Below are 13,664 nucleotides of genomic sequence, written 5' to 3' on the forward strand. Positions count from 1 at the left end.
CAGAAACCGGGCACCGACTGCGGTAAGGGCCTACCAAGTCTGCTTAGACCATGGAGGAATTAGATATTTCTCCAGGAAGGGAAGACTCAGAAGCTGCAAAGAGTTGTAGGAAGTAGAACTCGCGTGGGAGCTAAGGCAACAGTGTAGGACCAGAGCAGGGAGGCCACCACCCTTGCCTTCCCGCTGCTGTGTCCTCCAGCTGCAAATCAGCCGCAAAATCCCATTGTCGGGGTTTGCAGAGAGAATGCTTACTGATCTTGTGACAGTGCCTGGCATGCCCCTCTTTAGGGGCTGGCAAGATTCCCCACATTGCCAGTTTGCAGAGCTCCCACATCTAAGGCCACAAACTTAGAAGGAGCGGAGCAAACGGCATGAAAATGGTAGGCGGGCAGACACTAAGCAAAGGCCACCCTCCCGGGCCGGGACTCCAAACATGGGCACAGCTTCCCTCTCAGGCAACACTAGGGCCCATGGCATGGGACGGAAAGGGAGGGATGGGGCAGGAAGAGAGGCCCCCAGAGATACTCACTCAACATATTTGGTCCAAGGCGGAGGGTCGTGCTGGGCCATGAACACGCAGTTGGTCAGGATGGTGCACATGATGAGCATGCTAAAGAGCATGATGCCGGAGTTAAGGAAGCTGTGGGAGGGGCTGGCGACAAACCCACTTAGCGGATCCACAGAGGCAGCGGTGGGAGGGGCCTACCCACAAATCCCTCGGAAAGCTACGGGAGGAGCCACAAGAAATCACGAGAAAACTCTACCCATAAAGCCACAGAAGCCCCTCCCCGCTCAGAAAGCCACGGAAGCGACTGCGGAAAGCCCCGAAGGTCCTCTCCACAAATCCACAGAGAAGCCAAAAAAGATGTGCAAATCCACGGGAGAAGGTCAGCTAAGCCACCGTATCTGCCTGCCGAGGGGCCAGGCCTGATGCCACTGCCAGGTAAGTGTTGCCAGATCAGTGAGGACATCCCCGGTGCTGTGAGCCCGAGCGGTCTGCTCTCTGTGCCACCCAGGCACTTGTTGCCAGAACCGGGCCTGTTCCATAGCTTAGCAAGCACCAGACAAACCAGAAACCACATCTTCCGCAGGGCACTCTGGGGGACCCAGGGTGGAGTGAAGAGACACCCCACACCTTAGGGTTGACTCTTGCCCGCAGTCACATGGGAGGGGGTCAAGCTCTTCAAATGGCTCCAGTTTGGAGAAGGCCAGGAAGAAAGACAGGGGCCCAAGTTCTCCCAGACTTTAGTTTCAAACGCACCTGGACGTGAGCTGCCAGGTTGGAGGGGGCACTTCCGGTGTGCTTCTGGCCTCTACATCTGCCTCTACCATAGTCCCTTGCCTGGTGCTCTGTGCGCTTCAAAAACCCCCTCCTCAGGAAGCTCCCCTCCCCCTAGACCACCTCAGCTCGATGGCTGTTGCTGCTTCACACCCTGAGAGGCACAGACATCCCCCTTTCACCCTGTGGCTCCTGATGAATGTCAACCCATCTGTCTGCTTGCTGGAAAGGGACTCTGCAAACACTGTGCTCTGGGTATCTCTGTGGGATCTCAGGTGTTAGCTAAACTACCGTCCCAGGGTCTGGCCGCGTCTTAGCTGTTGCTTCAGACTGGACAAAGCTCTGACTGACTCCCTTCACTCTTTGCTTGGCTTCGTAAGATAAAGGAGGAAGAGTCAGACCTGGGCCTCCTAGAGGATGGGGTGCTCCAGGCTGCATTCACAGATCTCCCTCCCTGCCCCAGAGAGAGGCTGTATTGACCACTCCCTGTGGCTGCCTCCAGGCTGGGGGACACCACAGCCCAGCCTCAGCCCTGAGCATGTGGCTGCCAAAGGTGACTCCCAAGGGCAGTCCGAGCTCTCAGGGCCTCCTTTCTCCTCCTTATACAGTTCCATTCTCCTGACCCCTGGCTGGCACTTACTGGTACCTGCTCTGGTATATGTATGAGTAGAGTCTAGCCAGGTAAATATCCATCCTACCTCCAAGCAGGAAGATAACCCAGTTAATTAGAAAAGCAGCCTCATTTATAATTAAGTCCCTAGTTTCTCATAAAAAAAAAAAAGAGGTGATCACGCTGCTTCATCAACTCAGGGATGGCCTACAGGACTGCCCAGCCAGGGAGGGTACCACTCCAGGCCCTGGGGTCCTTACTTCCATGGGCCATGCAGCAGGGTCCCGGTTGGCTTTAACTGCCAACTTAACACAGCCAAGTCCTGAAAGGAAAGCCTCAGTTGAGGGACTAGCAAGATCAGACCGACCTATGGGCATGCCTGTGGAGGACTGTCTTGATGGATTAGTGATGTAGGAGGGCCCAGCCCACCGTGGGCAGCACCATCCCATAGGCAGACACTGGTCCCGGGTTATATATAAAGGAAAGTCCATCCAGAGACTGCCCCACCTGGGGGATCCATCTCATATACAGACAACAAACCCAGACAATATTGCAGATGCCAAGAAGTTCATGCTGATAGGAGCCTGATATAGCTGTCTCCTGAGAGGCTCTGACAAATACAGAGGTAGGTGCATGCAGCCGACCATTGGACTGAGAATGGGGTCCCCAATGGAGGAGATAGAGAAAGGACTGAAGGAGCTGAAGGGGTTTGCAACCCCATAAGAACAACAGTATTTACCAACCAGACCCCACCCCCACCCCCAGAGCTACCAGGGACTAAACTACTATTCCAAGAGTACACAGGGATGGACCTGTGGCTCCAGCCACATATGTAGCAGAGGATGGCCTTATCGGGAGGAGAGGCCCTTGGTCCTGTGAAGGCTTGATGCCCCAGTGTAGGGGAATGCCAGGGTGGGGAGGTGGAAGGGAGTGGCTGGGTGGGTAGGGGAGCACCCTCATAGAAGGAGTGGCGGTGGGATGGGATAGCAGGTTTCTGGAGGGGGAAACTGGGAAAGGGGATAAAATTTAAAATGTAAATAAAAAATCCAATAATAGAAAGGAAAGGGAGGAAGGAAGAAAGGAAGGAAAAAAGAAAGAAAGAAAGGTAGCTAGCTAAGGGAGAGGCTGTGTGCTGTGTGCAAACCAGCAAGCAGCATCCTCCAGGCCATTGCATTCCTGCCCTGACTTCCCTCAGTGATGGGCTGTACTGCCTGGAAGAAACCCTTTCCTCCCCTATGCTGTGTTTGGTCAGCATTTTATCACAGCAACAGAAATCAAACTAGAACAGTCACACACCCGGCCTACCATCCTATGTGTCGCCCAGGGGTCACGTTCTTCGAAGGATCCCATCCCTATCCCCAGTGCCTCTCCGCAACCAGGCGGTGGGATGAAACTTCTCTCACTGGGTGAACCGGTTACCAGCCCCTCAGCCGGCTTCCTCCACTTGCATGGATCCACTGCCCAACTGTAGAAGATCTCACAACAGTTTTGAAATATGTACGGGACGGTGCCCATAGCAGGTATCCGCCGAGCCCCTCCTAGGGGCCGGGTTCTGTGCTTGGACAAACCTGACTCTCTTAACAACCCTAAGGTGAGAGGCTTGCCTCCGTCTGAAGAGATAAGAAAACAGATGCGCAAGTCAGTCAAGTTGAAGGTCACTGCAGCGGGCAGGGTACTGCCCCAAAGAAGCCGACAGCGGAAGCCCTGGGCAGCCAGCTGTGCATTTGATTGGCAAACGTGATACAGCATTGCAGATGTGATCCGCTTAAATACTTGAGGTGGTAAGCACCGGTTCCCTGCATTATCCAGTGACAGGCGGGAGGGTCTGTGGCCCCTGACTGGCCACTGCTCGCTGACAGGCAGCACATGAGCTCAGGAGTGTGAGACAGTACTGCAGAGAGAGGGGAAAACCTAGAAACACCCCTGGAGCCTCCAGAAAGGAGCAAACCCCTGCAGATACCTTGATTTCTGCCCAGCGGGAGCCTCCCGAGCCATAAAATGATACGCACTCCTCCGAGCTAGCGTGCCTGTGGCCACAAATCTCGGTGGCACCAGGAGTTACCCAAGGGACAACATTGATGGAGGATGGGGCTGGCCTGGGCCCCATGTGTACCCCTCCCAGGTTCAGGAGCCCCTCTGTGGCAGTCTCTCTGCAGGAGGAACTCAGCTGCACTCTGGTCCACTCTCCTGCCTCTGGAATGGAGGACTTCATGTTGGTTACAGCATCCTGACCCTCCCTTGACAACAAGCACCTTACCACCCATGGTACTGGATGAAAAATCAAACCAGGCGGGCTCTGTTAAGTTCCAGGAGAGTGCCGCACAGGAAGGGCAAGGAAATGGTGTCATCCTGTGTATGCATATTTGTGTGAAGGTATGCATGTCCAAGTATGCATGATGCATGTGGACCAGGAGACAACTTTGGCTGTCATTTCTCGAAAGAATCCCACTGGCCTGGAGCTTGCCAATGAGTTAGGCTGACTGACCAGAGAGTTCCAGGGATCCCCTCCCAGGTGCTCAGACTGCAGTAGTAAGCCGCCACACGTGGCCTATTTACATGGGTTCTGGAGATAAGCTCTGGTCCCCATGCTCACACGGCATGTACTTTACTGGTTGAGCCACCTCTGCAGCCTTTATGTGTCTTTTAAAGAGCAAATGTCACCAGGGCATGGATGCATGACAGCAGAGCCCTGTCCTTGACACACAACTAAATGGGACATTACGTCTTTGGTGGGGCTGAGAAGGAGGGCTTCCCTGAGGAGGCATGTAAGGCCACTCATGGCTGTTCCAGCAACCAGTCAGCCCAGACAGTCCCGGTAACACACCTTTCTATGTACTCTGGGTGGGCCACTGCCAAACTCCTCAGAATAAGAAACAGGCTCCTCTCCAGAGAGTGGCTGGGCAGGCAGGCTGCTGTGGACACGCTCAAGGATGTAGCTAGAGAGATGAACACAGACCTGAACACTAAGGTGATAGAAGTTGTGGGACAATGTCTAGGTCCCTAGGTCTGGAGATGAGCTGGGGTGAACCAGGCTCATGTCCTTCCATCTGGCACCTCAGAAGCGCCTGGGTGCCTTGGCTTTAGGGATTGCTCTGACGCTAGTCTTTTGTGTATGATGACCTCATCCAAGCCTCTGGTCTTCAGGTCCCTCCCTAAATACTCCAAGACCCCAAGGAAGTCAGCATGAGCCAATACCAGACTTAGGGGTCACCTGAACTCCCAGCCAGGAGACACCTGTTTGTGCTGCTTGCTAGTTTCGGACCAACATCAAGCTGGTCCTTTGTGTGGGCAGAAGCAAAAAGGCCAGCTCTATAGCCCTGTGCACAGGAGAACATCTTCAACCCTTTCATGTCATTGTCCCAACACCCACTCCCAGTCTCACAATTAAAATGCCACCAGAGACGGCATGTGCAACCACAGAAACTGCCTGTGTAACCATGGAGACTGCTTGTGCAACCACAGAGACTGTTGTGTGTAACCATGGAGACTGCCTGTGCAACCACAGAGACTGTTGTGTGCAACCACAGAGACTGCCTGTGCAACCACAGAGACTGTTGTGTGCAACCACAGAGACAGCCTGTGCAACCACACAGACTGTTGTGTGCAACCACAGAGACTGCCTGTGCAACCACAGAGACTGCCTGTGCAACCACAGAGACAGCCTGTGCAACCACAGAGACAGCCTGTGCAACCACACAGACTGTTGTGTGCAACCACAGAGACTGCCTGTGCAACCGCAGAGACTGCCTGTACAACCACAGAGACTGTTGTGTGCAACCACACAGACTGTTGTGTGCAACCACGGAGACTGCCTGTGCAACCACAGAGACTGCCTGTACAACCACAGAGACTGTTGTGTGCAACCACAAAGACAGCCTGTGCAACCACACAGACTGTTGTGTGCAACCACAGAGACTGCCTGTGCAACCACAGAGACTGCCTGTACAACCACAGAGACTGTTGTGTGCAACCACACAGACTGTTGTGTGCAACCACGGAGACTGCCTGTGCAACCACGGAGACTGCCCGACCCTTGGGTTACTAAGTCTCCCAAAGAGAAGGGAATTAGCCATGGGTGGTACTGTCATGGTTTCTGTTGTTCAGTGAACACACACACACACACACACACACACACACACACACACACAAGCACGCACACAATTTGATTGCCCATCTGAATCCAGGAGAGAAATGTGGGAGGGTTTTGTGAGCAGCTCCTGGGCACCGAAGAAGACAAACTGATTCTTGGCATGAACACTAGGTCTCTGAATGTGACTGCACGGGAATTCTGAGTTCCGTTAGTTTCTTTTTATTTAATCGTGGCAGGAACACATTCTGCAGAATTATGACAAAAATACATAGGAACAAATCAATTCTACATGCCATATTTACTTTTCCAGCCGTTTCCCAGAGACACACCGCAGCTCAGGACAAAGACTAGAGCCAAACAACGGTGGCACTTGTATGTCACACCAGGAGCCTAAATTGTCACAGGAGGCCAGGATGTGTTCTTGCTCCTTTTAAAGTTTCCTATCACATACCTAACTCTGCACAGGTAGAGACTTAGTGGGCATTTGAGTGGATGTGAACATTTAAACGCAGTGAAATTTTACCATTGAAAACAGGAGTCCAGACTTCACGCTGAGACAGGCACATTAACTCACAACCTCTTGGTACTCCTGATGTGGAGGCTGGAGGATGCTCTGAGTTCTGGATCAACGTGGGATAGAGAGCAAAACCCTCAACAAAAAGCTAAAAACCTAGCAGAGAGGCTTTGCGTTGTAGGGCGTGGCACTCGCACCTGTCATCCCAGCTGCTGGAAGGCAGGTGGGTGTCTGTGAAGTAGAGGCCAGCCTGGTCTACCTAATGAGTCCCTGTCTCAAAAAGAACTACTGTGGTGCTAACGGGCACAGGCTCAGCCCAATTTGGGAGGCTGATGGAATCTCCTAGAACTACGTAGCAGTAATGATTGTGCAGCCTTAGAAACACATTTAAAAAATCACCGAATCACATACTTGAAAACAAGTTTTATGGGTTGGAGAGATGGCTCAGCAATTAAGAGTGAATAGTGTCCTTTCAGAGATCCTGTGTTCACTTTACAGTGGTCACGTTGGGGAGCACACAACCATCTGTCATTGCAGCTCCACGAGGATCTGACATCCACAAGCACTTACCCCTATATAACAGACACACACACACATTCTCTCACATACACTCTCTCACACAGATATACTCACAACACACTCACACACACACACAATACATAAACAAACTCATACACACACACTCATACACACAATCACATACACACATATACACATACTCACTCATACATACAACCACACATTCACACACATATTCACAACATACTCATACATACATACGCGCACTCACACAGTGCACTCACGTCACACGCATACATACACACTCATACACACACAATCACACTTTCACACACATACACACACACACTCACATACATACGTTCACACACAGTCACACTCCCACACACATACAACATACACACAAACCCATACACACTCACATACATATTCACGATACACATAAACACTCACACATAGACTCACACTTACAGTCACACACACATACTTACAACATACCACATACACACACACACACACACACACACACACACGAGAGTGAAGAACTGAGAGATGGAGATAGAAACAAAGAATTTAAAAAATAATAAAAACAAAGGCGCAATGTCTTAGGCATGCAAGGCAGATAACAGCCTTCCAGGAGTCAGTGGACACTTGCGGTTCCCTGAGTCTTCAGCTGGTGACTCTGCTCTAGAAAGCCCTAAGCATCTTCCTTTTAAACAAACGTCCTGCGTGGCACAGAGGTGACCCCCACATCCTCACAGGTGGAACAACTAAATGCGGGTTTCCAGGTAGCACCTAGGGTTCTGCAGTTTCTACAAAATCCTAGTGGTGCTGGGACGCCTGCTGGGTGCTCCACCACACGGAGGGGGCTGGGGGAACTGGGAGCTGAGCTTGCAAAGCCCACAATCTCAGCCCCTCCTTCCACTAGGTGGCGCTGTCGGGGGGGGGGCTGTCGGCCCATCCCCAGGTAGAGCAGTGCTGTGGCAGCCACAGAGCCTAGGGCCTCACAGACTTGATCACTTCCCTGGGGTGGCTGCCCTGGGGGAGGCAGGCAGGCAGCTCAGGACCCTCAAGGCTGGTCTTACCAGATGGCCAGAAACTCACAGCCTCAGAGCTCCCCCTCAGGGCACTTCTGTCTGGGCTGAGGACCTCCAGTGTCCCACTGTCTTCCTCATCCACATGCTTCCCAGCCTCTCATCTGCCTAGCAAGTCACAGCTAGGGCCTGGGGAGAGTCAAGGGACCCGGGCTGTATCTCTGGAGATTTTCATGGCTGCCAAACAGCACTGGGTTGGTTAGATACCTGGAGAAGCAGCCCTGAATGAGGGTGGAAGATGCTTTCAGGGTGGCCACACCCCTGCGGCAGGCTGGAGACGGGCTCAGAGCACTAAGGAAACCGTTTCCCTCTTGCTTCAGCTCTGCTCTTCCTACAAAGCTGTGACCACGCTCTGGAGGGAATGGCAACTCAGTAGCTGATTTATCACTCTAAGGGGGCTCTCTAAGGGGGTAATGCCCATTCAGAGTAGGGGTGGAGGTGGTCAGGAAGGACTTCTGGAGCTCCGTCCAGCCTGTCTGCTATACCCACAGCTAGTATCAAGCATTGAGCGAAGCTCAGCAACATGACAGAGATTCACGATGGCACTTCTGGCCTTTGGGGTTGGCTCAGTGGGTTAGGGGGCTTGCTGCCAAATCTGATGGCCTGAGTTCGATCCCCTGATCCTCATGAAGGAAAGGACTTCTGCCTCCTGACCTCCACATACACATCATGATCTGTATATACTCCCCCCAACAATACAAATAAATAAACGGATACACAAATAAATAAGGACATAAAATAATACAAAATTAAAAACAACAGAAAGACCAAATCAACTAACCAAAGAACAGGGGGCATGTCCTATAAGCATGCCCTCATCCAGGTCACCAGTGGCCATGAAAGGGGTTTTCCAGATCCTCACAGTAAGATACCTCTGCCTTAGTGGACTGCACCACCCCTCTCTGTGTGACTCCATCTTCTGGCCCCTTCTCTGATATCCAGAGGTGACTGGGCCAGTGAGTCAGCTCAGTGGTAAAGGGACTTGCTGTCAAGCCAGACCACCCTGGAACCCACAAGGCAAAAGGAGACCAATGGGGTCCTGCAGCCTGCCCTCTGACCCCCACGCTCCCCATGCACGGAGAAGGCACAACACGCACATAATATATCTAAGAAGTGAGACCCAGAGAAGGCGGTGCCCTCTTCAGGTGCTGGCTGAACTAGGACCTCGATGCCGGCTCAGCGCTGTTGGTCCCGCTGCTCCATTCCAACAACTCTGTCAGCAGGCGGGAATCATTTTTAGGACGAGGTTTATGTAATTGGACGCTAACCAGAGTTCTTTGAGAAGCTCTCAAACTGCAAACATTTGTCAACACCTAGTTCAGAAGCAAGCGCTGCCTCCTTCGAAAGATGCCCACATGAGAAAAAAACTAGAGACCTTAAAAAAAAAAAACCCACAAGAAATGGCTTTTCCTTGGCAGAGTCTTTGCAAGGGGCAGCAGGAGGTAAGGGCTCAGGGGTGGTGGTGGGTGGGGACATTTGGAGCCACCAGAGACAGGGGAATGCTGGGGAAACCGTTTCTTCTGAACCCCAGCTCCTTGGCTTCAAGGCTATTTTTTCTCCTAAAGATGCAGAGGAGACATGAGGGCTTCTCAAGCTCCCCTACACCCCAAGAACCCTTAGGGATGTTGTTAAAATGCAGGTGCTAACTCAGCGTATCTAGGGTGGAGGTCGGGGTTCTGTTTTTCTGATCTCCGCTGGTGATTTCTCACTATGCCGCTTGTCCCAGGGGCAGTTGAGGGGACCCCGCATCGCCCTGGCCTGAGCGCAGCACCCGTGTGTACCCCAGGACAGATGCGGATTAAGAGCAAAGGATATGAGTGTACCAGGATCTTCACGGCCGCTCGGCGCACGGGGTGGAAGGGGCTGAGGACATACAAGGCATTGGTGGCACTGAACCGGAAGATGGTTTTGCCCTTATTCAGCACGATGAAGGTCTGTGGACAGAGGGAACTGTTAGGTCCGGAGACAGCGCTCATCTTAGAGCCCCCAGGCCATGGCTACAGGGTGAGGAGGGAGTGAAGGAAGAGGGACCTCCCTTCACTGTGGACACCCCGTGCCTGGGCCACGAGTGAAGGGCAGGGAGGTGGAGTTTGGGTGATGTCAGGTTGGTTTATATTTAGTCTAGTTTCAGAATCACCCTCTCAGCAAGGACCCTTTCGGCTGGGCATGGCGGCACGTGCCTGTAATACCAGCCCCTGGGAGGCTGAGTCAAGACGACGCCCCAGTTCCGTGCCAGCTGCTTCTGCAGAAGTCTGTAAGACCCAGGGAGGCCTCCTCTCTCCCCTTCTCCTACCTTGCATAGACCTGTAAGAGAGTCCTGCTCACAGCTGGGTCAGCAGAGACTTATGGGTGAGGGAGGAAAGAAAGCTAAAGAACCATCCATGGCCTTCCCTGGGACCTTGCCTGCCTAAGGTCAAAGATCAGCCTCTGAATCGCACCCGTGGCCTGGGCTTTGAAGACCCCCGGTCATTTCTAGCAGCTATGTCCATCTGGTGTGACGGGGCAGGGGAGCTGTGAGATCTCGAGGCTGCAGAGTCATGGCCACCACAGGCTCTGAGACCACTCATCTTCACCGGTTGAGTGTTTGAGACAAAGTCCTATTTAATCTTGGCTGGCGGGGCACGGTGAGCAGACAGATCAGAACTAGAAGTTCCATGGGGTGCCAGCGGTGTAGCCTCAGGCAGTGTAGCCAGGGACAGCAAGGGAAACTGGATGGAACAGGGCACCCCGGATATATAGAGACAAGAGATGGTGTCCTCATTCCGCCCAAATGACCTGTGCTGGCCTGGGGGCAAGGCCTCTAAGCTCACCCAGCCTGGACTCCACCCTCAGGTCCACCTGCTATGCGCACAACTGGTCTCATCTGAGTCCTGCCGAGTCATTTCTGTTCCCCTCCATGACCTAGACTCACCACCCCCAGCCATGTCCCTAACCCTAATCTCAATTCTGTCAGCTCCAGAGCAAGCATGACCTAAGCCTATCCACACACTCACCTACAACTCAGACTCACATCCCACTCTGACCCTTCTCCAGTCACCTGATCCAGGGAGAAGTTCTGAAGCCTCAGACTAGGAGCCAGACCCAGGTCCGCTCTCCTGTTATCTGTCTGTGTAGATGGAGTGTGTGTGTGTGTGTGTGTGTGTGTGTGTGTCTGTGTAGATGGAGTGTGTCTGTGTGTTTATGTGTGTGTTGGGGGGGGGGTCCATCTGTCCCTCAGGGCCCAGGTCAGCTCTCCTGTGTATGTAAATGGAGAAAGAGAAAAAGATGTGTGTGTATGTGTGTGTGTGTGTGTGTGTGTGTGTGTGAGAGAGAGAGAGAGAGAGAGAGAGAGAGAGAGAGAGTATGTGTGTAGGGAGGGAGAGAGGGAGGGACAAAGCGAGGGAGGGAGGGAGGGAAGGAGGGAGAGAGAGAGAGAAGAGAGAGAAGGATTGAGAGAGGGAGGGAGACAGACAGACAGACACACAGACACACAAACACACACACAGAGGGAGGGGGGATATGTGTGTGTCCCTCCGGGCTCAGGTCAGCTCTCCTGCTGTCTGTGTATATGGAATATGTGTGTGTGTGTGTGTGTGTGTGTGTGTGTGTGTCCCTTCACACCCATAGCTGATCACACATGCAGCTATACATAAACACATGCACACAGACATGCACACTCAGGCTCTTAGTCTCCTAAACATTGTCTCCAACCATCGTGGCAAACACACTGACAGAAACACAGACACACGCTACACAGGTCCCCACACTGACAGATACACTGAAAGATACATGCTACACAGGTCCCAACACTGACAGACACATTACACAGATCTCCACACTGACAGACACACTAGCAGACACACAGACACACTGACAGACACATGCTTCATAGGTCCCCATACTGACACACTGACAGACACACAGACATGCTGACAGACACGCTGACAGACACACTGACAGACACGTTACACAGACCCCCACCCTGGCAGACACTCTGACAGACACACAGATGCACTGAAGGACACATGTTTCACACTGACAGACAAACTGACATACTGACAGACACATGCTGCACAGGTCCCCATACTGACAGACACACTGACAGACGCACGCTGCACAGGTCCCTGTGCTGACTGTACTTATCTCTCCAGTCCCACTGATGCTCTGCCCTCAGCATGGAGCTGGCCACAGGGACTCCAGTGACTACCCTTGTCTCTCTCTCGTGCCCAGCCTCCCTGGAAAGGCCTTCCCTCAGATCCCAGCCTGTCCTGCCCCACCCCCACAATCAGGCGCAGAAGTGTGGACAGCCTGCCCCTCTGTAGGAGACCTGTGTCTTCCCTACACTCCATGCCTTTGCAGTCACGGCCTCTTCACCCCCTCAGCCTCTCCATGACCTCTGTGGTTGAGGGAAGGCCGTAAGGCCCAGGAGACTACTACTGCAGCTCATCTTGAGCCAGCTGCCTCGGAGGATGATGCCTGGCTAATTCTCTCAGCTGCCAGAGAGACAGGAGGAGCGCATGCTGCCTTTGGGTAGGAGGGGGACCACTCAGGGCTTCATTCCAAGCGCCCACGCGTCTGGGGACAGAAAGGAATCCCCTGGAGGTATACACGGAAGAACCACAAAAGAAGACAACGTATCAGTGGTCCTCCTGCCCCCAAGTTGGGGGCCCAAACAGCATGATTTATGTCTTTACCCCAGAACTCCAAAATTAAGGTGACCGGAATACAGATTAATGGTGAATCACTCCCCCAAGGCCCAGGGGAGCCGGCCCCACACAGAACTCCACAAGAGCAAAGCTCCATCTGTCTGCTGCCTTCCTAGGAGCTACCTAAAGGGTGGGGAGGGTGCTGAGGGGGTGGCAGTCACCTTCTGGGTACTATAGAAAGGGTCCAGGTCTTCCAGGGGCTCCCCGATGAGCTCTCGGGGTGGGTTGCCATAGAGATCTGGCAGCTTTTTGGAGGCCTGTAGGTCCAGCTGGGGCCGGGGAGCCTCCTCCTCCTGCAGGCCCTCACGGCTCTCCTGTGAGGTGGCCGAACCTCCTCGGGCTTGCTTTTCAGCCATTCGCTTCTCGATGGCCGCCAGTGACTCCCGGGTGAACCTACGGAAGCTGCTGGTGCCCCGAGGTAACAGGAGGTTTGCCATCTTCTCATCCTGCTTCTGGGGGCACAGGCTCTCCTCAGGTTGCCTGGAAGGAAGCTAGAAGACAAAGGCAGGTTGTGATGGGGGTGCCACAGACAAATAGCAGGGTAGTCAGCCAGCTAGGCCTGGGTGGGCAGGAAAAGACACAATTTGCAAAAGTGCACAGCCCGCCCCTCCTCACCCCCGTTCCAATCACTCCACAGGCTCACATGATTGACAGTAGCTGGGGTAAACCCTCATGCTCTCCTCCACTGAGGTGTGTGTGTGAGGAGGGCCAGTGAAGTGACCCTCCACTCCTGCCCCAGTGTGTGTGTGTGTGTGTGTGTGTGTGTGTGTGTGTGTGTGTGTGTGTACACATCAGTGGTCAAGAGAAAGTGTACCATCATGACGGGATTACTCTGCCCACTCCACACCAAAGAAAAGCTTCAAATGACCCCTT

At 53.2% G+C, this 13,664-nt stretch overlaps 1 protein-coding gene across 10 annotated transcripts in view; it reads right to left on the minus strand.

The window, feature by feature from the left end:
- The window catches only part of Scn5a (sodium voltage-gated channel alpha subunit 5), a 97,683-nt gene that overhangs the window by 67,304 nt on the left and 16,715 nt on the right, over positions 1–13,664 (minus strand). For 7 of the 10 annotated variants that reach the window (XR_015626386.1, XM_087560598.1, XM_087560596.1 and 4 more), the window contains exon 1: positions 530–708. Coding sequence is in view for 9 of the 10 variants with exons in the window: in XM_087560598.1 (XP_087416724.1) it covers positions 530–621 (92 nt within the window). In the remaining variant the exon portion in view is untranslated. 10 annotated transcript variants of the gene reach the window in all.

The sequence above is a fragment of the Rattus norvegicus genome, chromosome 8, assembly GCF_021556685.1.
Source record: "Rattus norvegicus strain SHRSP/BbbUtx chromosome 8, alternate assembly SHRSP_T2T, whole genome shotgun sequence".
NCBI classification, from domain to species: domain Eukaryota; kingdom Metazoa; phylum Chordata; class Mammalia; order Rodentia; family Muridae; genus Rattus; species Rattus norvegicus.